Source organism: Protopterus annectens, chromosome 3.part1, assembly GCF_019279795.1.
Source record: "Protopterus annectens isolate FY-2018-M chromosome 3.part1, PAN1.0, whole genome shotgun sequence".
NCBI classification, from domain to species: Eukaryota; Metazoa; Chordata; order Ceratodontiformes; family Protopteridae; genus Protopterus; species Protopterus annectens.
This window is the reverse complement of record NC_056732.1, coordinates 1,767,018,140-1,767,044,754: the sequence shown is the minus strand read 5'-3', so window position 1 is coordinate 1,767,044,754 and position 26,615 is coordinate 1,767,018,140. Positions and strand designations below refer to the sequence as shown.

Here is a 26,615-nt window from a genome sequence, read left to right as displayed (position 1 = left end):
TTTAGAAAAATATCTGAAATTAAATCACTTTATAGGCTGACCATAAAGATGCTATCTCACAGGTTTCAAGGTAGATAGAGACACAAAGTCTGTACTAGGAAGCTTTCTGCATTGCCTTTGGGGTGAATTAATTGCCACTCAGGAAGAGTGGAAGTGCTTAGATGTTTTATGACCTCCAGAAGCTCAATAGATTTGAGCTAAAGCCCTTGTGTGTGTATTTTGACAGGTGGGTGCTAAATGCTGCCAGCAGTGGGGGGGGGGGGGTTGCATGAGAACTAGAAGTCAGAAGATCAAAATGTATGTCATTCTGGAAGCTATCTCAGCAGTAATATTTTATATATTATTTGAGAGGTCTCTTAGTGAGACAGAGCATTCTGTGTTCTGTCTTGGACTGACAACAAGAACCATCCACCACATCATCTGCCTTGCTCTAATTAAGTTCGTTAACTAGGGTATAGTAATTCTCTTAGATACAGTCAGGAATATAGTGAAGCTTAGTTTAGATATTGTTTTTTCTTTATTTATATGAGCCTATCCTGCAATGTTATTTTAAATATGTCCTGTGTTTTGAACTCTGATATCACTGTAAAAATGTACTTAGTATTTTCTTTTTCTTTTATTATTTATTATTAAATAAGTTTTAACCTTTCATTGTTTCTGATCTTTGTAGTGATATTTAAGTTTTGAGAGTACGTGCATATTTATTTGGTGACACTGTGTGGGCCACTCTTAACAGCTTTGTTCATGGTCAAACTACCATTTGTATTAATATTACACAGTAAAATCGGTCACCCTTTGTTAAGGGCCTTAAGGTAGCTGGCAGGAGTGACTGGTGGCAGTGGTAACTACCTTATAGTCTGGGCAGAAGGGAGCATAGGTAGTAAATTTATGCCAGCCTTTCCCAGGTGTGTGTGTGTGTGTGTGTGTGTGTGTGTGTGTGTGTGTGTGTGTGTGTGTGTGTGTGTGTGTGTGTCTGTAAATCAAACCTCAAACTGTGTGTGTGTGTGTGTGTGTGTGTGTGTGTGTGTGTGTGTGTGTGTGTGTGTGTGTGTGTGTGTGTGTGTGTGCTACTTGGGCAGGGACACGAAGCACTGGTTGGACAGAGAGAGAGAGCTGGACGTCTTGGTTTGGTCACTCAGCTGAGATCTCAGCTCTGTAGCTGTGCCAGTAGGGAGTCGTATTGGTGATCTAGAGGAAGAGGCAGAAACCAGCCCTGTACTGACTTAAGGGACATTGCACTTGATGCCGAGAGCTGCATCTGAAATACTGTGTGTGTACCAGTTAATCTCCCAGTGAACTTCCCTCATAGTTGCCAGTGTTGAGGATTGAGGTTCCTTGATGACTGGCCCAGAGGTGGGATATCCATGTCACATATTGGTTGGCAGTGGTGGGTCATCAGACTCCCCATCGAACTAGTTGTACTTAAAAATAAATAAAAAAATATGAAAAAGCGTATGGTTCGTGATTATGTTGGAACCACTACCCAGTCCATAGACCACTTACCTTTTGCCCCAAACCCCTTCAGTATAGCTCTGCCAGCCACTATTGAATGGAATTTAGGCACGTCCTCTGCAGCTGCTCCATTACCTGGTGCAGGAGTAATCTTTAGTAAGAGTCACCCTTGCTGGACATAATACTCTGTCCCAAGATACATTATCTAGTAGTGATGTTCACAAGAAAATGAAACAGAAGCTTCACAATACAGCTGATAATCACACTGTAGTTGTTCATAAAGCTGATGTGGTTTCCTTGGCTAAGAGTGTTCTACAGACAGCTAATTCTTGTGGTTGTGTTCCTATATGTGGGTCTGCTGGTAGTTTTGGCTACAGACCTTTCTGTTGTTTCAGAGAATGATGAGTAATTTGAAAAGGACAATGGTGCTTTCCTAGTTGGCAGTAAGTCCAGGTCTCTCGGATTCTTTGGAAAGTGAACCATAGCATAGGTCCAAACAAGTGTTCACATTTCCTTACCTAATTGTTTGATTTAGTGAAGTTTTTGCTTGGCAGCAATTGAGAACTACCCCAGAGAGAGGCAAGATATATAATCTTATAGAAGATGAGATAACCATTTCTGTAGCTAACCACCTCTTACTGGTCTTGGAAGATGTTTACCAAGCTGCCTGCAGGATACCAGCATAAATTCCAGCAGAGAAAATACAAGGTCTCCTCAGATATGACTGGTCTCTTTTTCTCAATCAACTACTGACTTAGCTGCAGTCTCCCAAGCTGCCTTCTCAGTTAAAAAGTCATTGGCTTCATCTAATCCAGTGCCCTATAATAAAGAGAGAAATTTTTTTTTGTAAGAGCAAAAGGATGTCTCTTCCTAGTAATCTGTCATTCAGAATGTTAAATTATCAATGGTATATTTTACAAGTGTGCTTATGTGAAAGAAATTGTTTCTAATTTGGCTTAGGTTTCAACACATTCTTTGAGAGGTGCGCTGGAATGTTCAGATGCAGTCTTGAGAAATGCTGCTTCTTCTCCTGTATTACGACAGTATGGGTGGTTACATTCTCAGATCTCTGATGATTAAACGCTGAAATTTTGAATGCTCTTTTAACTTCTGAATTGGTGTTTGGGCCGTCTGTTACACAGATTCTCAAAAAGTAGGGTGACAGAAACAAATTAATGCATGGTGTATCTAGGATGCTTTGTGTACCCAAGTTCTGCCCAACAAGGTTTCTTCCTTCAAGGGTCAGAACAAATAAAAATCCAAGTCAGACAACAAAAGTCAGAAATGGCATGAGGATAATTCTTCAAAACCAACAAACAGGAATTATTTTCCAAAAAAGAATCAGTCCCCCCCCCTGCAAAGGAATAACTATGCAGAGTTACAGAGGACCCCTAGCCCCTGTTGCCCTTCCTTCTCTTCATCCTTCCCCCAGACTCACTCACGACCCTGCAAACTTGCATCAAATAATCTCAGACAAATGAGTTCTGAGAGTAATTTAGGGAGGATGCACTTGGCTGTGAATAGAAAAGCCTCCCCTTTTCTGGAGAATTCCCCCATACCCACCAGACTAGACAGAGCTGTTTCCTTCAGTACTCCATCACATAATAAAAGCAGGAGTCATAGAACCAATGCCTGAGATACACAAAGGAAAATGATTTTACTCCAGAATCTTTTTGGTACCAAAAAAAAAAGAGCACTCTTGGAGACCCATCATAGATTTGCCCTTTCTAAACATCCTTATAAAAGTTCCATAATTCAAAATGCTCACCATACAGTCAGTCTTAACATTGCTTCCAGACTACCATTTCTTCATCATCACAGTCCTATTGCTACCAATTTCAGGAAATGATTGAGATTTGCTGTATCTGGCTTACATTATCTGTTTTCTGCACTAACTTGGGCTATCTATGGCACCTTGAGTGTTTACAAAGTGTCTGGCCCCAGTGGTTGCCTAATGCAGAACCCTAGGCATCAGCATTTTCCTTATTTAGACAACTTGCTGATTTGTGCAGATTCTTTATCCAGTTGTTTGTTGTCCTTAGACAAGGCTGCATCCCTCCTTTCCCACCTGGGCTTCAAAATGAATCTTCAAAAGTCCTTCCTCATACCCTTTCAATTAATTATTTTCCTGGAGTGTTTGATAGACACAGTAAAAAGGATGGCCTTCCTGCCAAAAGACAATATACTGGCTTATCAAGGCATTTTCTTAGACTTCTGGATGTAGCCTCAGCAAAACAGTCCCTCAAAATTTTAGGCATCATGTTATCAGTGATCCTCTAGATAACATTGGCCAGTCTACACATGAGAAAAATTAAATGGTACTTAAAGAATTGTTGGACCTCACACCTTCATCCCTTGGATTTCCAGGTACCAGTACTGTGATTTGTGAAACAGGAACAGCAGTGGTGGAGGAATCAACTATTTCTGAATCCAGGACTGCCTTTCTGTCTTTAGACCCTAGTTCAATCTGTCCAGTTGGACTCTTCAGATTTTGTGCAGGGGTAGTGTCCATGGGAGTTCAAGTTTAAGGCTTGTGATGTCCCCAGGACATGTCAAAGGACATAAACATAGAAGAGATGTTGGCAGTGATTCATGCCTTAAAACTCCTTCACTACTTATGGACTCCAGGTCCTCTTCTAGTGGTTTCAGGCAATACTACTGTCATGCAGTAGCTGAACAAGCACTTGAGTATAAGGTCATACCCTCGTTGCCAGTTGGCAATGATAACCTAGAAGCTGGCTCTACAGATTTCTCTGACTCTTCAGCCCTCATGCATCCCATCAGAGCAAAACACAGTGGCAGACAGACTAAGCTCCCAGACAGACCCTCACAAGTGCAGCCTCCATGTAGAGGTCTTCCAGGACTTGATCCAGATGTGGGAAACATCTCATGTAGATATGTTCACATCCTTTTAAAACAGATAACTGAAAAATCTGTTTAAGACATCCTTTCAGCTATGCCTGGAAGACAGATGCTGTATCATTCTCATGGTCAGGAATGCTGCTGTATGCATTTCCACCCTTTCCAATGATTCCCAAGATACTTCTAAAGCTTCATAAAGAATTACCAAAGATCATTGTGGTAACCCCCTTTTGGCCCAAAGTTGGTTCTCCTTTGTAGTGGAATTGGCCAAGGGCAATTACCACAAGCTTCCTCTCAGACAGGATATGCTCAGACAGCATCAGGAGCAAATGGTGCAGCCCATCTTTGAGCAATTGCAACTGGCAGTCTGGATGATTCTACCATGATAACTTTTAGGCATTTGTCCCATGAGGATGTGCAACGGGTATTTAAGGAAACAAAAAAATCTGCAACTAGAAAAGCAAGTGGAAGAGGTTTTCTAGGTGGTGTCTAGCTAATAACAGATATCCCAAAAGGGTTTTGACCCCTCTGGTTTTGAAATACTTGTCTAATCTTCTTAGAGAGGGTTTGTCACATGCTTCTATCAAAAGTGCATCTTGTGGCCATCTCAGCTTGTCTGCCCATGGATCACCATCTTTCTTCTCTTTTGTGTTCCAATAGTTTATTAAAGGAGTGTTGTACTTGAGACCCCCTCAAAAGCAAATTTCTTCTCCCTGGGATCTCAACATTGTTCTTGAAAAGTTGGCCTTACCTGCTATTGAACCTGCCTGTCAAGCTGATTTACAGTTCATTACTTGGAAGACTGTTTAACCCATTGTTCTGACATTCTGCAAGGCAAGTCTCTGTGCTGCAAGATCTCATGGTGGGACAGTCTTATCTGATTTTTCACAAGGTCAGGATTGTGTTACACACTAATCCAGCATTTATACCCAAAGTTGTTTCTGATTTTACCCCGAATCAAGCCATCAATCTCCCAATGTTTTATCCAAATCCAAAAACAAGGGAGAGAATTTTTACATACCTTGGATGTGCAGAGGCGGCTCATGTACTACCTTGACAGAACAAAACCCTTTAGGAATGCTGAACAGCTGTTTGTCTACTGCATGAGGGTTGAGAAAGGTCAACCTGTTTCTAAGCAAACTGATGCATGATAATTGTCCTTTGCTATGGTCTTCTGTTACTCCCACCATGGAAAATCTTTTCCAGGCAAGGTTAAGGCTTACTAGACTAGGGCATTATCTTTTTCCATAGCATAGTAGAAAGGGGTGGACTCTAGAAGCATTCTATAGGAAGCCACTTCTCCTTTCTTCATAGATTCACAAAACACTACAAACTAGATTCCTTTTCAAGGTCCAGAGTTGGCTTGGCTAGGACCATTTCCAGAGGCTCCTGGATACTTCCACCTCCAAGGTAGGGAAAGCTTTAACAATCTGCACAAAATATCCCTATGGCAGTGGGAATAATAAACATAGTACAGTTTCATAAGTCCTACTTACCTGTAACAGTAGATCTTCAAATTCCTCAGTGGCGGCACCTATGTGCCATCCCCAGGATTGTGCATAGTTGAGATGGGTTTCAACCTCTTTGATTTGGTTGTTGCTAGATTTGGTTTTCATATGGTATTGTGACTGGCTGTGAATTTACTCTAGCTGAATAATTCTGGCTTCAGGTGCATTTCCTTTCTTCTTTGTGGAAGTGAAAAAGCCCAAACACTCCCTTACTCTGACAGCTGAAAACTTCTCTGTCATGATATGTTGTGCCAGTCAGCTGTCACAGGAAGAGAGAGAGGGGAGTCTGAACTTTTGAAAGCTGGTCAGTACTGGCTTACCTTGGCAGATAACCCAAAGTGCCATTAAGGCAGTGAGGAATTTGAATATCTACTTTTACAGGTAAGTAAGACTTATAGAAATGCACTTTCTATCCACTACAACAAAGTAATTTCAGACAGGATCAATGATGACTCTGTTTAGGCCCTGTCTTCATCTGTGGCTTATTGGAAAGGGTTGGAATCTAGAGGCATTCTAGAAGCAGCAATTCTGTCCTCTTTCCACACTTTTACAAAGCACTTTAAACTGGATTACTTATCCAGGTGTAGGATAAACTTTGTTAGAACTGTTCTTCAGTAGCTCCTGAACTCTCACCCTTCCTTCTCAGTCAGTCTAAGCTGTAGTAATTCACCCATATTATTAAGGCTAGTGCAGTGATAACACATATGATGAACACAGTACAGTTGTATAAGTCAACTTACTGTAACAGTAGATGTTTGAATGATTGCTGCTGTAGTAGCCACTCCCTCCCTCCACCCCAGCCTTATTTTTGTATGCCTTTATGCCAGCATGTGGTCACTTATTCTCCTCATTGTCCTTCTCAGGGCTTTAGCCTCCCTCTCTCTGTTAGCATGAAGGCTGTGAATGGCTTGGCTGCCAAACCTGACTTTTCAGTTAGCTCAGCTCGAACTGACTAATGGTTTGGGCGGTTTACTTTTGGCATTTTTAAACCACTTTGGTCGACCATTTAAAATGTCGACTCTAAATGTGGAATTCGGAATGCCGAAAAGTAAACCAAACTGAAAATAAATACATCGACAACCATGGTTCGATATCTTCGACATAGCAGGAGGTGATGTCACTAACCTCCTGCTATGCACATTAACATACCGTTAAACTGTACAGTCAATGGTGCATTAATTCTACTATTTTGCACAGGGGCTATGCCCCCCTGTACCCCCATGTGGGGGGGGGGATGTGCCTCCCACACCCCCTGCACATTAAACATACCAACTCTGAGATTGCACTTCAGTGAGGAAATGGGCTAACTCACTGAATCGTGATCCCCTGCACAATGTCGAACCCAAATGCTCGAATTACACTACCTGTTTGCTGTAGTGTAGTGGATTGATATGGGTTTAACATTCTGCCGACTTGAAAACTGCCAGTCAACTGCATGCCGGTCGACCATTGCAGTGTCATGGTTTTCACTGTAAACCGGTTTGGGCATGTGGAAGGTGCCCTTAAAGCTTTGGAAGCTGGATGGCTGTCATAGCCTGTGCAGGATATAAATCATATAGCTATGGCTACTGTAGCTGTGATCATTCAAACATCTACTGTTAGGTAAATTTATTTATACACCTGTATTTTCTATACAACTGTATTTTCTTTATCAAATCTCACCAAGGAGATACTGATATACAGACTGTATTTATATAGCATATATCATAGACAGATGTAGGTCAAAAACTAAAAAAAAATAGCTGGGTGCACAAGACCCAGGATAAAAAAGTGCCAATCCTAGTAGGTGCACTGGTGCCAGGACTGGAAAAGATGACAGTGTAGAATCCTCAAAATACAGAAACATTACCACAATGGGGCCAGGCCAGGCCCAGGGGGAGGATGGCTCCCCTGTCGTAGAAAGAAGTAGCAGTCCACAAAAACTGATAGGCCAAAGAAGAGCCATAAAGACGATAAAGTGGACTATTGAGGATAAGAAAAAAATTATGTATTGTTACTATTATGCAAAAAGCCCAGAATTTCCAGACACAAGATATACAAAATGATTAAGAGAGAAATTAGAGGAAACAAAAATATTTCTGTAAGAAAACTGTCAGAAGCTTCAAATAAAAATTTCTGTTTGTTAATACAACAGATTTGTGAAAAACAGTATATAGATCAAGAAACCTTGATCTGTTTGGAAAAAGAAGCATCTGAGAAAGTGCGAAAAGATAAACAACAAAACTAAGAGATATTTGAAAAGTATAAAAAAAGAAATATGGACATGGGAAAGAAAGAGAGATTTGATATTGTGCAATATTTATGCAAAGGAGAAAGCCAAATTAATCAATGTAATGACGGCAGCCCTGAACATATTCAAAGAAAATGTAGGCAAAGGCATCCGGATATGGAAAATTTCATAATAAAAAAATAATATCACAAAGATAGAACATAGAAAAGAAAATTAATAAAGTTGAAGTTAAGGAGTGCCTGTGAAGTGAAGGATTTGGTGTAGAAGGTCTATCACAGGTTACTTCACAGCAGGATGGAGTGAGTCTCCAAAGTAAGGAAAAACAGGAAGATCAGGAAAAATCTGAAGAAGAAATATGGACATGAGAAAGAAAAAGAGATTTAATATGGTGTAATATTTATGCAAAGGAGAAGGCAAAAATTAACCAATATAAAAAGAGCAGCACCAAAGATATTTGAAGGGAAATATGGAAAAAGGAATCCTGACATGGAAAACTTTACAATGCAAAAAATAAAAAGACAGAGAGGAGAAGTAGAAAAGGAAGATTAGTAACAGAGATGTTGAAGAAATAGAAAATGAGGTTATGGAGTACTTGCAAAGTGAAGGATTCAGTGCAGACAAATCTAACTCAGAAAGCACCACAACAGGATAGAGTAATGGATATTCAAATTAAGGGGAAACCACTGGAACAGGAAACAATTGGTCAGGTGCCATATGAAGATAATTTGGAGCCTTCCACAGGAAACCAGTATAAACGTTCACTTGAAGCTAGACAACAAGGGAAGGAACAGGAAACTGTGAAAATTCTGATGTAGTCAGTTTTGAGGAGTGATAGGCCAGTGAGTTCCTATATGATAGAGCAATGGATGGCACAGGATGAAGTTGAAGAGAATGTGCCACAGGAGGATGCTATAGAACCTTCTATAGAATGCCTGCAGGAATTGGAAAACAAGGGATGTGTCCGCAGTTTGGAAGAAAATGAGCTAAGAGAAGAGTTGCTTGATTTTGTAGACCGAGACAGATATATCAAGGTCAATGAAAGAAACAGACTGCAGAAGGTTAATAAAACCCAAAAAGTCAGAAGTCTGATAAAACAAATGAAAACAGTAATTAGGAATGTTCATAGAGATCTATGTGATATAACAGAAGTAAACAGGATATATTACTGTGCTGCTAAATTAATAACTGATAAAGTTCTATCACAAGAACACAGGATAGTGAGGGAAAGGAAGGGGAGAAATCGAATACCATTATGGAAATATCGAATAGAGAAAACTATAAAGCAGTTAAGACAAGAAATGTCATTGTTAGAAGACTATAAAAGAGAGAACAGGTCAACAAAAATACTAAGAAAGATAGTGGGGTTAAAAGCAATGCACAGTATTAGAACAGACCAGGATCTATCATGCACTATCGCAAATAATAAACTAAAAATTTCAGCACAGGTGGAAAAACTTAGAAGATACCAAGATAAATATAAAGGAAAAGTACAAAATAAGCAATTTAATGATGACCCAAAAAACATTTTATAGAGAATTGGGAAATAAGGTAAAAGGAATTGAAAGACTGACAAAAAAGAAGAAATAGATACATTTTGGAGAAGTATCTATGAAGATCCTGTGGAACATAATAAAGATGCTAAATGGATAGAAGAAGTTAAAGAAAGAGTAAGGTACAGGATATAAAATTGGATGAAGTAACAGTCAGAGAGATTGAAACAAAGTTAAGAAAAGCATGTCCAGATACAGTACCTAACTTTTGGCTGAAAGTATTAACATCTTTGCATGAAGATTTAGCCATGAGTAAGAACTGTTTATTTGTGCACCCTGAACAGACACCAACCTTGTTAATAACAGGAAAAACAATGCTCCTACTTAAGAGTGAACCTGCAAGCTACCCTATTGCATGAAGATTTAGCCATGAGTAAGAACTATTTATTTGTGCATCCCAAACAGACACCAACCTTGTTAACAACAGGAAAAACAATGTTCCTACTTAAGAGTGAACCTGCATGCTACCCTAAAAATTATAGACCAATAACTTGCCTTCCAACGACGTATAAACTATACACGGGAACTGATGCTGACAGAGTTTATAGTCATTTAGAAGAAGACTCAATTATGGAAATAAAAGAAAGTACTATGGAACAAATGATCATTCGTTGTTAAATAAATTCATAGTGGAGAACTATAAAAAGGGGAAGAATCAAAGTATGGCATGGATTGACTACAAAAAAGCATTTGATAGTATCCCACATTCATGGATAAAAGAGTGCTTAAAAATGTATAAGATATACCCTACATTGATTGACTACATTACGGTGACAGACCACTTTGCAATTAAGCTATGATAATGGACAAATTATTATCCCAGGGATAAAAATTCAAAGGGGGATATTCCAGGGTGACTTTTTGTCACCGCTGCTATTCTGCCTTGCCCTTAACCCATTAAGCTGTCTACCTAGGCCATGGCTGTAATTTGGCTCCTAGAAAACAACAAAGTGTAAAGACTTCTCAACTTCTCTTTGTCGATGATTTAAAATTGTATAGCTTATCAGATGAGGAAATGAAAGCATAAATGCAAGTTGTTAAAATTTTTTCGGATTAAGAATGTCATTTGATCTTGATAAATGTGCAAAAGCAACATTTAAAGCAGGAAAACTGAAACACCAGGAAAACATCAGTGTGGGACAAGAATGTGATATAAAAGAATTTAAGCAAGGAAGAGTGTATAAATATTTGGGAATTGATGAAGGATCAACAATAAAACATGAACAAATGCTAATAAAACTTAGTAAGGAATACTTCAGAAGACTTAAATTAATCCTGAAAACAGCATTCACATCTAGGAACAAAATTCAAGTTATAAACCAATTTGCTTTTCAGTTTTGGAGTGATTGACTGGCCCCAAAATGTGTTGGATAGATTAGACAGGAAAACAAAAAGGGTGCTTCATGCTCACCAAATGATTTATAAAAATCAGTGCATACCAAGATTATATATTCCCTGTTCTGAAGAAGGGATGGCCTGCTTGAAATTGATTATATGTACAGATCTACAATTGTGGGACTCCAGTCATATCTGCTGACCTTACAAGACCCAAATGTAGTGAAAGTTTTGAAACATGAGGAGAATAAATCTAAGATGACTTTTCTGCTTAAGCTAGCAGAAGCATATTGGCGTCAAGCAGGAATGGAAATCAAACCAGAAATTGATAAAAATCAGGCAGCAACTGAATGTGCCAAAAAAACAAAACAAAAAAATGAACATAAGGTGAAGGACCAGATGAGAAGACAACAATGTGGAAATTGCATAAATATAGTGTCAAGTATGTGGAAGAACCTTGTGTTGATTAGGAATGAATGTAGGAATGGTTGAGGAGAGGAGAATTCAAACCAAGAGATGAAAGGTTAATATTGGTGGCCCAAGATTGTAAGTCCATTGAACATTTGGAAGAAACAAGACAAATGTAGGTTTTGTAAAACTGAATTGGAAACAGTTGCACACCTCGTTGCTGGTTGCGACATACTAATGGCAGAAGGACTGTATACTGAACGGCATAATAATGTGACAAGACTGTTGCACTGGGGATTGTGCAAACATTATGGTACTGAAGTGGCTGCAAAGCACTGGAAACATGAGCCACAAAGCATCATAGAAAATGAAAAAGGATATATCACATGGGATCATCCATTACCAACAGTTCAAAAGATAGCTGCTAGAAAACCAGATATAGTGGTCCAAGAAAAGAAGACAAAAGTAGCATTGATCATTGAAATCAACACACCCACTGTCTACAGTGTCTTGCATGCAGAGAAACACAAAGTCATAAAATATCAGGATTTGCAGGCAGAAACAAGAGCAATGCGGAAGAAAGATACCCAGACAGTTACAATAGTAGTAGGAGCAACAGGTCTTATAAAAAAAGAGTCTACAATCGTATTTAGATATGCTAACAAAACATGTAACTCTGTATGAATTGCAGAAGGAGTCATTACTGAGCACATTGCTGATGCTGCGAAGAGCACTACTGGCTGACATCAAAGAGTGAAAGAGTACTAATTTCATGAACTTTAATGGTACTTTGACTTAGGAATGGGGTCCATTCCTGTCACAGTATTAGAAACCCAAAAGATTTGGAGAAATTAAAAAAGAGAATTGGATCTGCCAGCTCTGACTCCTCCCCTACCCATAGTTCCTGTCTCCTGCCTGAATTACCTCAGATCTCGTTTGCCCCCTGTCAAAACAGATGTGTTTACCAAGAGCTCTATCCTTTTCACAATAAGTGAAAGATTATTGATCTTTTTTTTCCTTCTTTTACCTTAGTAGTTATTGCATTTAGTATTTAGTATTAGTGGTAGGAATTTAGGCTAGTTAATTAATGTTTTTGGTGTGTAGTTTTCTAGAATTTTCTAATGCCTTTCTTACTTTTGCAAGTAGTTTGATAGGTTTATATATTTATAGCATATCTGGGTGTGTATTATCCTCTTATACTAATAGAAATAACTTACATAAGTTTGTTAATAGTACTATAAGTATTCAAAGTCATTTATTTTCTGATGTCAGAGAAGTCTCCTGGATTTAAAAAAGTGTTCTTCCTGTGGGCTCAAGATTTCACTACAAGACACACTCTTTGCGTGTACTGGTTAGGGTCTTCCTGTTTGCATGAGACCTGCAGTATTTATGCTACCTTCAACAAAAGGCTGTCCAGGGAAGAAAAGAAAAACTTATTTTGAAAGGACTTCTTCCAAATCAGGCAAGTCCAAAATATTCAGTGATCTGAAGACACCCTGTACCTCTCCTTCCACTGACAAGAAGAGAAAAAAAGAGAGATAGAGAGAGCAATCTATGGAAAATGACAGAGATAGAGACAAGTCTGAGGAAAAGCATAAGGAGAGACAGTTTGAAAAAAAGACAAGAAGAAAGGATAGACAAAGCTAAGAAACAGTCTCCCAATCTGAGTGTTGTTTCAAGTACAGCACCTAAGCTATCAAGGCAGTCAGATACTGCATCCAGTAACCAAACTCCTTCCTTGAAAACTTTTTTTTCTCTGGGCATGATTAGCCCCAGTCTTTACTTCCCAGTACTTCAGAAGCTACCGTCGAGACCTCTGTCAGTAGCTTCTTCTCCAAGGTCTGGTCCATCCACTATAAGTTTAACCAAAATAGATGTCGATTGTATAATGGAGAAGTTTCTGAAGACACAGATCCAGCTGGGAGTCCACCTGGATGCATCCCTAAGGAGAGGACTGGTATCAGACCCTTTGACACTTGTTATACTTATTCCGCTGATGTCTGCTTTTCTGTAGCCAACACATATGGATCCCCCCTCCATGCCAGTGTCAGATACGATAGCCCTAGAGACTTCAGCTCCCCTCTCTCCTTTCCCCTTTCAAATTGTCATTTTCTTCTTCTAGGGATCAACCAGACCTTGCTTGGACGCTGTCTGTTGTTTGTTCCACTTTTTTATATAGTGGATTCCCCTCAACATTTTCTCCTTTCCTCCGTTACTTCCTACATTATTTAAGACCAATTGTAATCAGTCAGCAAACCCAGTCTGAGGTTATTCAGGCAGAAGAAAGGAATTATGGGTAGGGGAGGAGTCAGAACTATTGGATCCAGTCCTCTGGTATAAGGCAGCAAGGTCAGATCTGACTGGATCCAACATCGCACATGTTGAACCAGATAAAAATAAGATAACATGAATCTAATGTCATAGTAAGTGCACCATTTTCATTTATGAGACCTGTGATTATTACATGTTCAATGATATCACCAATAATGCAGATTGTATAACTGTGACAATAAAGACAACCCTGGGGTATGTAATAATTGTTTGAGTGCATAGACCACCAAAGTCTAGTGCTGATGACCTTGAGGAAGTCATACATTTCTTGCATGAAATAGAGAGAGGAAGAATAATAGTGGCTAAGGACTTAAATTTACCATAAACAGACTGGAATAATAGTGATTCAACAACATTAGGAAGGAAAGTATTTACAGTTTATGTTCAGGAACAAGATTTACTTCAGATTGTGAAAAAGCCTAGCAGGGAGTGGAACATACTAGACATTGTTTGTATTCCTAAATAAATTGGTATTAATTCATGTCAAGTTTTGCTACTGTTGATGTGTAGTGATAATGGGGTTATAAAAGTTCATTTATTGCTAGATAATTCTTTCTGATTGAAATCTAAACCAATGCACAGAAGATTTATAACAGTTTATATGTAAGCAGAATAAGCACTATGTAAAACTAATTGGAGTGATGCGTTCAGTGGAAAAACTGCAGAAGGAATGTGGAATGTTTTGAAAAAGAACTTGTTTGAATGCCAAAAGTAAAAAAAATGTTTAACATCAGGATCTAGGCACACAACTTCAGGAGGATATGTTTCCATAAGAACAAGATACTTGATTAAGTTGAGAGAGAAAAAATGTAAGAAGTGGAAAAGACAACTACAGCTTTGAAAACTGAAATAAACACACTGGACAAATTAACTTAAACATAGTGTAAAACATGATAAAGAACAATTTGAAGCAAATTTATATAATGATATTGAGCATAATGTGAAACCATTTTATAGATACATAAGATGTGGTAGGAGTAAAGACACATAAATTGATAAACTATGTGTAGATTCTAAAATTTATTCTCAGACACTACAGTTAATATATATATTTCTAAGTCTTATCCAAAGCAGTTGGCTCCGGAAAGGGGGTGATACATTGTTCTATTGACATTCAGGTAACCAAAGATACTGAAATCAGATTATATTGAAAAAACTACAAAACTGGATCCAAAGCACAAGGAGGAGACAGAGTTAGTAGTTAATGACCAAGAACACTTTGGCATGAATTTATAGTACCATTATATTTATTTACTAGGTCATATAAATATGGGGAGATTCTTCAAGATCGGAGATATGCACTTGTTAAACCTGTCTTTAAGGGAAAGGGGAGTAGAACAAACCCAGAGTCATACAGGACCATAAGTTTACTTTGCTATTGTGGAAAAATAATGGAGAAGGTTATATATTGGATACATTATTATCAGAATTGAATAGGTTGGGACACGTGTTGACAATAAATCTATTACCACCTGTAACGTGATGTTCTATAACAGTATAACAACAGCTAAGATTGAAAAAAAATGTGCTGTGATGTCATTTATATAGCTTTAACTTCAGCATTTGATAGGGTCATACACAAAACATTGCTCAGTAAATTATAACAACTAGATACTGATGTACTCTTGATAAGATGGATAGCTGCATGGCTTGCACCAAGGACCTGGCAAGTATCATCTAGCAAGTGGTCAGGTGAAATTTGAGGATACAGTCATGGTGTCCCACAGGACTCAATCCTAGTCCCATACATGTTTAGAGTGTATCATTCGCATCTATCTTTTTATCTGAGGTGTTCATCAGTCTGTATGCATATGATTTGAAATGAGTAAATTGATTACATGTGTTACAGATAAGGCATGACTGTTAAAGAACCTGACTAAATTGACAATTTGTGCATAGCAGTATCACATGCTGATAAATACATAAAAAACTAAGCATATGAGACTTGGGAGGCTTAAATTAAAGGTGATTGTTTAATACAGCAAACAGTGATTGAAACTGTAGATTCATTTAAGGACCAAGGTGTACAGTTAGATCCCGCTTTGAGTTTCTCTAATCATATCAACCAATTGGTTAATGATAGTTATAGAACTGTGGGTTGTATAAAACAATTTATAAAGTCTAGGGAAGCAGAAATAATGAGGTCATTGTTTGTTACTTACATTAAACCCAAACTTGAGAATGGAATAACAATATGGAAACCTTATAAGAAAAAAAACATGAGTAAATTGAAAAGAAAGAAATACTATACCAAGGGCATCCATGGGTGTGAAAATTTAACTTGTTATGAAATAGTAAAATATCTGAACTTGTACAGTGTACCATATAGATATTTAAGGGGAGACCTTATTCAGGTATATAGGGCATTTAGAGACAACTACCTCTGGGAATGTTTGGGCTTATTGAAATGTAGCAGAGAATCATCAAACAACCTATTTAGAAGATTCTGTAGGAATAAGAAGTGTGCTAATTGGTTCTCTGAGTGTATAGCTGATGAATGGAATAAATCAAGCAGTAGTTTAGATATTTTTAAGAACAGACTGGACACTTATTATGGGAACAACTGTTTTGGTATGCTGACAGACAAGAAAGGCATTATTGCTCACACTTGAAATATTTATATGTATGCAATACTCCTGACAGAGACTTCCTTGGGGAAGTCATCAAATAGAAAGCACTAGACTAACAGTAATACAAAATGCCCCTGTGAATATTCTGTTAAAGAATGCAAAACTCACCCCTGGAATTTAAATACAAAACACACACCACCAGCACCAAGAATGAGAGTGGTGTGTTGTTTCTTGGTGAGTGTCTGGTGACCAGGTGACTTATATGTCCTGTCCAGACTCAGCCCAGAAAAGCTGCATGAAACTGTTTTGCAAGCACACCACCCAGAAATAGAAGGGTGTGGTTTTGATGCAGTGCCAATAAAGTGGCCAACAGGATCAGGATGAATTAAACTGCATTTTTGCAATGATTGCTTGTCAGAACGTGTAATGTATTTGCCTCAGAAGGAGACAGAGCTTGTGCAAATGCTTGAAGAAGTACCAGCCTGGTTCAGTTGATCTTACCTTTTACATGATTCATTGGCTTTGGAGCACAACTTCTCAAGCAGGGGTGATCTCTGTGCTGCTGTAGAATTGACCCTTAGGAGAGGCCCTAAAAGTGGGGAAACTTGCAAACCCATGACTGGGTGCTGTTCACCTGGTATTTGTACAAGTAAATGAGGTAAGCACATCAATATAGTTATGAGTTGCAGAAAGCAAAATTGTCTGCTCTTTGTCCATATGCGCCAAACTGCTCTTTGGATTATTCAGCCTTCATCAAAATTGTAGAACACTGATCATTAGGACACACCTGTGGTTCAAGTGGGGAAGTTCAATGCTTGTGTGAGGAATGATGATGACACGTATAAGCATGTGATTAGAAGGAATATTGTGCCTGATCTGAACCTGTTCTTTAAATTTTTTTTGTCTTTGTGCTTGCATGGATTTTTCATAACATACACCATATTTAAACACAGCAACTTGGGTTCAAAGTTAGTAACTGAACTTTGCATTGTTTGTCAGACATGAAGACATGTTCTGGACACTTTTATAAAGAGAAATACTTAACAGTAAAATGACCATCATGTGGTGGTGAACTGGGTCAGACAACCAGAGTGGCAGCTGGACAGACCCGGGAATCCCAAACATGTGAGAGTTTACTGAATATAACTAACCTGATACTTCTGTGTGTAAAGGAATTCAACTCCCACCTCCAGAAGAGTTTCTTCCAAATGCCTGGGGAAATTTGGAATACTAAATCTGAGTGGACTTTTCTCAAGATCTCATTAGTTGAGACAACAGTGAGCAGTTGTTGACAGAAGATTATTAGCCCTTGCCATGGTAGTACCCCTATGATGGGATGGTGGATACCAGAAATGAGGGACACTGTCATATTTAAAAAAGAGGTACCCCATTCAATGTTAGCAGGAAAGTACCTGGATTTGACCAGTAAGCTCAAAGAATTGAGGAAAGCAGCTGCAGCAGTTAGCATACTGAAGGCTCAGGTATAGGAATCGGGCAATGGAGAGTGACTTTCCTGATGACCTCAAAGATGTTCTGACAGACTGTCCAGTGACTCAGTGAGAGGGAGAGGGAATATTACTCAGGCTGTTCTCATTAAGGTTGGAGAAATACTGACCTCAACTGGGGATATTAATAAGAAATGGAAGGAGCACTTTGAAGAACCCTGAATGTGGTAGATGTTCCTCAGGAGGTAGCGCAGGAAGCAGAAAATGGAATTAAATCCATTTTGGTAAATGAGGTCACTATGGTGATTAAATATTTAAATTGCAGCAAGGATTTGGGAGTGGATAAGATAGATTTAGCCAGAAACAATGAAGGCATTGGACACTGCTGAGGAGTCATGGTTAACTCTTTCACACCTAGCCTGAGTGGAATTTCACACCTTCTCTCTTCTGGAGATTTTCTACCTGGACAGCATTTGCTGTCCAGAGTGGCGAAAGCCAAACACACTCTGGCTAGGCTTATAAATGCCCTAGGGCAGATGGCCTAGTATGAACCTATGAGCTAAAATTATGACAATGTAGTTTTTCAACCTATCTGTAAACAAACAAAAAGAAGTTACCGAAAAAGATAAAATATGAAAGTTATTCAGCACATACTCCTGTTCACAGTGGTGGTATTAGTATGTTAGCTAGATATGATGTTACTTTTATATTGATCAAGTAATTTGATAATACATAAATATAAGTAATATAATTATACAAAGATGAATGTCTCTGTAACCATAAAAGGTAACCCCACAATATTGATCTAACTTTGTTTATGCAGATGTGCTATTCATTTTGCTGCAGAACATTTTTACAGATGTCATTCCATTTTTGAGATATTTCCATAATTAGAAGTGCTATGCATTTGTGCATATTTCTTAGGCATATAAATACAAATATCTGCAAAACAGATCTAGTTAAGACTCCAAATATCTGTGCAAATTTTTCAAAGCATTGTGTATGTTTTTATTTGATGCCATAGAGTACCTTGTAAATACCTTCTAGTTTAAGTTAATGATGTGATTGTCATGTAGCATATATAAAAATGGCTGTTGCAAAGTCCATGTTGGCAAAGAGAAGAATATGCCCACAACTTCCAATATCAAAATGCATGTGGAAAAATAATTTCCATGGCCCCCAAAGCAGCTTAAGACAACAGGCAGAATGGCAGGCATAGGCAGAAGGCTGGCCAGTGGGCATGTCAGTGGTTGTAAAATACAATGCACTATGGACAGTGCCTTTGTAATTGGTGTGTGTGTGTGTATCTCACTAGTCCCTCACATTGTCTAAGGAACATTACCTAAAATGCATACTGGAGCATAAATGTGACTACAGTAATATGCAATATTTCCTCCATGCTGTAGCATACACTGAGCACAACAGTCATTATTTCTTCTACCCCCATGCACTTGGTTATTAAACCTGTGGGTATGGCAGTGTGTGTTTCTGTTTGCCCACAAGGAATTCACAACAGCCATATTTTTCTACAGCTTAATGTCACTTCAGCCATGTGTCACCAACCAAATATAGCAAAGGGAAATCTCTCGCTGCCTAAACAACTGAACCCTATATAGTCATAATATTTCTGGAGAGTAACCCACATTTTCTCTGGTATCAAGGACCCCATTTGTCTGAGGAGCCATTACTGGTTTCTGTAATGACTGGGTTTGTGAAATAATGTTCCACAATGCATTCAAGTGGACGATGCCCAAGACATTTACAGAAGTATGATAATGTATGTAAATATGTATATTGAATTACTTAACAAGTATAAATATCTGTAGATTGTTAGCAGGCAGACAGCAGGTTTCAGTGACAACTTCTGCAGCATTATGTAAGATTCATTTAATACCATGGAGCACCATATAAGCATCTTCTGGTTTAGGTTATTTACATAATTATAATCAAATGAGAGATATTCATAGTATTTTTGAAAAAATAAAAATGACCCACATTTACTTTGGTATCAAGAACCCAGTTTGTCTGAGGATCCATTCCTAATGTCTGTGATGACTGAGCAAGCGAAATGTTGCTCTACAATGTATCCAGATTGACAATGCCTGCATTTCATTACTAAACATATAGAGATATATGCTGATATTTGTAGAAGATAGCTCAAGGATCACTGGTATCTTTTGCAGCACAACGTAAGCTTTCACTTGATACCAAGACTTACTATATATACTCTAGCTGAGGTCAGGTTAGTAACAGAAGTGGCATGTATTTATAATCTGTTTAAAAAGAAATCCTACTTTCTTAGTTACTGACTGCTGTACTTCAGTCAGTAGACTTCTCTGACCTATGTGCAGAGGTGTCCAGTGAAGTGCTCTTCCATTATACTGTTATGAGGAAACTACCACAATATTTATAAAAACATGCAAATATGCATTAATATCATACTAATTGCTAAACAGATAGATTATTTGTAAAGTGGTGGCAGTTAGACATCAGGTAACAGTGAGATGTTTCCCAGCATTATGTGTTTATGGTATTTTGATACCATAAAGTACCACAGAAACTCCTTGTAGGGCAAACTAGTTGTATAGATATTAATATTGCACATCCAAGCCTACAACTCAAAGGAACTTCACCTACCCACTCGCACGGCACAGACATATTTAGACATGGTGCAATAAAAAGTAACTCCTTACAAGCTTGAAAAAGAGGCAATTCTGTGTGCATTGTGGGTGCTGAGAAGAGCAGTCTTTATCATATGTCAAATACTGAAGAAAGATGGATTTCATGAACTTAAATTATGCTGCCAAAAACAGCACCACATTCCCTAGAATACAAGACAGGCAACAAAGAATAAGTAAAAAAAAAAAAAAAAAACACTGGTATGTGAGCTACAAAAAATATATTCAGTACTTTCATTTACAATGTACAAAAGGACTTAGAATAGCTATAATACAGTAGGTTGCAGTATATGCTTCTTCTTCTTTCGGCTTTTCCAGGTTAGGGGTTGCTACAGTGGAACAACGGTCCGCAGAACGATTGGCAGTGGAGTTTTATGGTGTCAAGTTGCCAGCCCAGTGCCCAACCTTCCACTGAAGGCATACACATGAACACACTCACACCTATGGCCAATTTAGTGCATCTAATCCACCTACAATATGTCTTTGGGATATGGGAGGAATCCGGAGCACCCAGAGGAAACCTACGCGATGGCAGGGAGAACATGCAGGCTCCGTACAGAAGGCACCCCAGCCGAGAATAGAACTATTCCTTTTAAATTGCACATAGGTAAATCTGTTTTTGCAAAAAAAATATTCAGTGTGATATAATTATTCCAGCTTCAGTTACATTCAACCACACACTGCATTTACAAGGTAAACTATTGTCTAAAAGTTTGCTTCACACAAACACACACCACTCATGTTCATGTTTTTGCTGCTTAGTTCATTGACAGGCAGAACCCCTCACCCAGATGTCATAGACACTTTACACACTAACAGCATACCACATTTAGCACAACCCCATAACCAGCAACTGTGGACACTCTGATTATTTATACCACAGATGCTTAACTATGGCAAAAAAAAGTTTGCTTCCCACAAACACTAGCAACATTCATTGTTTTTCCAGCACACTAAGCACAAATTGACAATCTACAAAACAAGAGAGATTGTTTAAATTGAGCAAGTAGCAAAACGGTCAATAACTTTCATTCCTGGGCACACCACACATACCTACCTATCAGTTAAAGCAACTTTGCTAACTGTATACAACTAAAATATGTAATATCTGAAGGATATGAACTCTGAAACAAAATTGTTTAGCAGTAGTTAGTGACCAAAGTCTGCTTTGAACTCCAAGAAGCACTCCAAATTCTTTTCAGCAAAATCAAGAACTGTTGCAAGCCCTTACCAGGTTTTAATACTGTAGACACTGCAAAATGAATAAAACTCATAAGTTCTACACACCAACAAAAATATATCCATCTAGAAACCTGATTTGATCCCGACAAATGCAGGAATAGAGCATCTGGGGGAAAAAAAAGATTTGCTTCCTGAGGTGGACAGACATATGTGAACCTTATTCATTCTTTTTTATGGCATCAGACTTTATCCACCTAGAAATGTGTTCAATGAATTCTTTTCTTTTTATCATGGAAATGGCAGTCAAGAAACTGCAAGGAAAATGTGTAAGTTTTTCATTTATTTTATTGAACTACAAGTACATGCAGTGCAGTACTATTATATCCGTTTGGCAAGGTAGTAGTAATGAGCACAGGCCAATGGTATGCCAGTGCTTTTCATGTTTTTTTATGGCAGAATAAGGACTTTAGAAAAAAGTTGTTTTTTCCCAGTGGGAGCCATATACTATTTAAAATGTATTATACAGGTGCAGAATCATGGAATCCTGTGACCATGTTTGTGCATCTGTATATTTCCGAAAAAAATGGAAATTATTGCTTAAACATTAGCGCACCCATTCTGGGAAATGCTGCAACCCTTCGGGAGTCTAAGGCCATTGCTTGATGCCATTCAGTCCCTGTATTTGAGGAGTGGGAACTGTGTATTCACGGCATTATGTTGAACATGTTCGAGGAGAGCATAGGGACTACACCAAGGACGTGTCTTATCTCCACTTCTGATTTTGATTTCTGTATGCAGGATATCAAAGTCTAGCCATGGTCTTGAAAGCATCCAGTATGGATATGTGAGGGCTACAGCTCTGCAATTTGCAAATGAAGTTGTCACCTTAACCTCAAGTGACTGTCATCTCCATCATGCATAGGAGTGGTCTGATGCTGAATGTGAAGTAACAGCGATCAAAATCAGCACCCCCAGCTCAGATATCATAATTCTATCTTGGAAAAGAGCAGACCATTATGTACAGGTGGGAGGAAAACAAGAGTGTTAGCTGGAGGAGTTAAGTAAGCTAGAGTCTACTTCATGAGAGAAGTTAGAGGTGACGGGTGCAGCAGCAGCAGCACTGCAGATGTTATGAGGTTCTGTGTTGGTGAAGTGAGAAGCAAGTCATAGGACAAAGCTATCAGTTTACAGGTCACTCTTTGAACCCATCTTTGTGAATGACTAAATGCATGAGGATGCAGATGGAAATTGCAAAAATAAGATTCCTTTAAAGATGATCTAGGCTCACTATCATGACAGAGTGAGAAGTTTATCAGTATGTGACAATCTCAGGTTGCAACCATTGTTCCTTCTTGTTTAGAGGAATCAGTTGAAGTGATTTGGGCACTTTGAGGATGCCTACTGTGGGAGGCATGACAGGCATGACCACTGAGAAGATACCTCAGGGAACATTGGAGGGATTATAGCTCTTAGTTTTCCTTGGAGTTTCTGGAGATCCTACAGGATGAGTTAGCAAGACTGTTGCTGGGGATACATAAATTTGGGCTACCCTGTTTGACAGCAACACTTACCATGAACCTGTTTAGAAAAATTAACTAATTAATGAATTAATAGGGAAGGTCCTGCTTATACTATGCTTGTAGGAGGACTGTTCCCCAATCTACTTTGTCTTACTGGCATTTATTTGAGCACACTAGACTGGAAGTTGTTTTTGAGAGATTACAGTTGCTGTAGTTTCAGTTCCCCAGAAGACAATTGTTCTGTGACATGATAGTGTACTAACCCCTTCCAGCCCGTTGCATTGGGTAACAAGTAATACAGATAGCAGCATGTTATAGACAGGGTTTTCAGGCTGAGGGGACAGTGAAACAATGTTCTCCTTTAAAGAAGAGAGTTCTATTAGTTTTCCAAACTGCATTGACAATGGAGATAGTTGTGTTTAGAAAGTTGTGATTCTCTGGGTTTGCATTTGAGCAAGTGTCTTATATATTTTATTTTAAAGTAACTTGTCATCCTGAGTTACTTGCATGTACAGGTACTGTAACATTGTGGTATATTTTGTATGCTAATCATTTCAAGTGTTTTATTAATTTCATGTTCCATATCTATCTATCTATACAAAGCAGTCATATAACATGTCTGATTTCCATCTAGATATTTGCCTGTGCCTGAGTCTTAAGAATTCATCAGATAGTGCCTCCTGATATGTAATGTGCCGATCCTTTCTGTGTTGCTTACCTCCTATACTTGTACCATTTAAGCCCCTAGATGGAACAGCCCATCATCTAATCCATATGCCATGACAAGTCCTGAACCAGATGAAAGGGATACTCAGCCAAAGAAAGGCAGTGAGATGTGGAACACCCTTCGGAGCAGTATGAAGGAGACCGTCGATAAGGTGCTGTGTTACATCATGTTGATATGTAGTTGTACAACTTTTGGGGATTTTGTATTGTTAAAGTACAAATTAAATAACAAAGCACTTTATGTTTTGACTGAGTTAAGATTGACTCTTCAAGATGTGCAAAGTACTTGTTTATTCTATAAACAGCACTGGAAGACTGCCTGCTAAAATCTTTAGAATCAATCTCAAGGAACAAAAAGAAAACACTTCATATCTATCTACATATACATATATATACATGTGTATATATATATATATATATATATATATATATATATATATATTTATTTACAATTTATAAGCTGCATGCATTCACAATTTTGACGTTGTATTAGTTTTAGCAAATCAGTATAATTTAAAATATTTTCATCTCTCATGTTTCTTGCCTAGAGCTTCAAGTGAATACTTCACAAATATGCATTTTAATTATGTGCCATCTGTTTTAAAATTTATTGTCCTTCAACCTTGTAATATTCGGTACCAGTCCACACTATCTCACAGAGAGCCCTGCAAAAACTTGTCCCCCAGCTTGAGAAGGCCAGAGTGTAACTGTTGATTAATCCAGTTTACACAGATACCTGCCTCAATCATTAACTTTCTGAAACTACACTTTTCAACATAGCATAACATCCCTTAACTCTTTCAGCACTTACTTTGTCTTCAATTATCTGCCAGTACACTATTGTTTTCTAATAGAGAAAATGCAACTGTAAGGCACTTAAAAATATAAGATTGCTACTTAAGTCACATGAAAATATGTACCTTGTGTAATTATCTATATGTTTTTTAGCTTTCCTTTGACATAAACATATCATAAACATTTTATTTGACTAATTTGTGAAGAAATTACAAGTTATGCATTTCATGAAGAATAAACACGAGACATAATATTTATCCACAACAGTCTTCCCATTTGACACTAAAAGTGTCATGTAACACAAAATTATATTTTAATTTTGCTTAATTTGATAAAATATGCCTCAGTACATAATATTCATCATCTACAGTGATTTGACTCTCATTTACTTTAAGTTCATTATCAGTTACTTTTATGAGTGTCATTGCTTGTGCAGGTGAGGTCAAACGTTATGTAATCACAGCCTTTAAAACAGAGAATATTAAAACAATTAAAAGAATAATACTGATTATTGTAATAATGCCTTGTAATATACTGGTTCCTAAGTTACCAAGTGCACTGCCCAATCATCCAAAAAGTTTCCATTGTTTAGCTGTACTATCCAGATCTTTGGCCCTTTGCTCCATAAAATTGGCCAACTTTTCTTGTTCATCATGATAGTCACTGATATAGGAACAATGACTTCCTATGAGGGCACATGATCCCCCCTTAGCAGCTAGCATTATGTCGAGTTCCAGCCAGTTTTGTAGTACAACAGTTTGAATTTCAGCCATTTCTTGATTTGCCAACCTGATGTGATGTGAAGTGTGATTTGCTACCTCCTGAAGAGCTTGAGCGAACATGGTAATTTCAGGTATTGTTCTTTGCACTCCATACACAGGAACAAAAGCTGAAAACACTTATTCTGCCCAGTAAATTGTCCATTTATTTGTCAGTCTGCCTGCTGGAGGGTTTTCAAAATGTTGAATAGTAGAGGTGATACAGACCATGAAACAACATCCAGACCAGTTTGTAGGCAATCAAGGGTAGGCACGATCACCACAAATGTTGTAACGATCCTCTATCATGCCCATGCCATGCCCCCAGTCATAGCTTTTTAAGTGTAAAGAGTTCAACATACACTTATGTTTAGTGTCATTACATCTGCTGGTTCTCACTGGTACAGCCCTATTTCTGACATAACATATGTCTCCATGATTTGTTGTTGCAAGCAGAAATGATACAAGCTTTGAAAAGTCAGTCACATTAGGGCAAGTTAAGTTAGAGTTACTAAGTTCCTTTTTAAATGTTACATGTGATGCAGGGATTGGAATCACGGAAAACCCTGCTTTAGAATGATGAGGTATATGCGAACACACCCAACAGTTTGTCACATTTAAGTCCACAGCATATTGTCAAAGAACCAACAAGAAATTATTTTCTCTTGACCAGTTTGTAAGAAGCAGCAGCAACAAAAACAAGATACAAGTACCTGCTGCCACTGGATTTAACATGGACTGCCATCTGAGTTGATTTTTTTTAATCCTTCACTGGGGCAGATGATTTTTCCTTTGTCCTTTGATCTGCCTTTGCTGACAAAGATGATCCATTTGAGGTCTCCACACAACACGTCTCTTTACAATGAGATGAATGAATCCAGAATGGTAAGCCAGCACAGCATACTGCAGTGAAAGTAGTGAGTGAAACTTGGAAAGGGCCTGTTCACTTTGGACTCAAACAGTTCATATTTTGGAAAGTTTTAACTTAAACCCAATCACCGGGCCTCAGTTGGTGACAGGGCTGGTCAGCAGGTTGAGGAAGAGCTTTTTGTACAGTTCTGTGGTACTGCTGCAAGAAGTGAATGTTTTGTACAGTAAGACAATATAACATCATTGATTAGAGTAAATTCTTTGTGACACAGAGAGTACCTGGAAAGGTCATGGGTCTCTCCATTAATATCTCATATGGTCTCAATCACCTTGTAGTATTTAATATACTCCTCATACTCATTAATGCAAAATGTTGTGCCTCTGGCCATTTAAGA

General features: G+C 38.2%; 1 protein-coding gene across 2 annotated transcripts in view; it reads left to right on the top strand.

The window, feature by feature from the left end:
* The window catches only part of WDR97 (WD repeat domain 97), a 2,414,280-nt gene that overhangs the window by 418,545 nt on the left and 1,969,120 nt on the right, over positions 1-26,615 (top strand). For both annotated transcript variants that reach the window (XM_044067752.1, XM_044067751.1), the window contains exon 3: positions 23,813-23,949. In XM_044067752.1, coding sequence (XP_043923687.1) covers positions 23,813-23,949 — 137 coding nt within the window. The remainder of the gene's footprint in view (positions 1-23,812; positions 23,950-26,615) is intronic.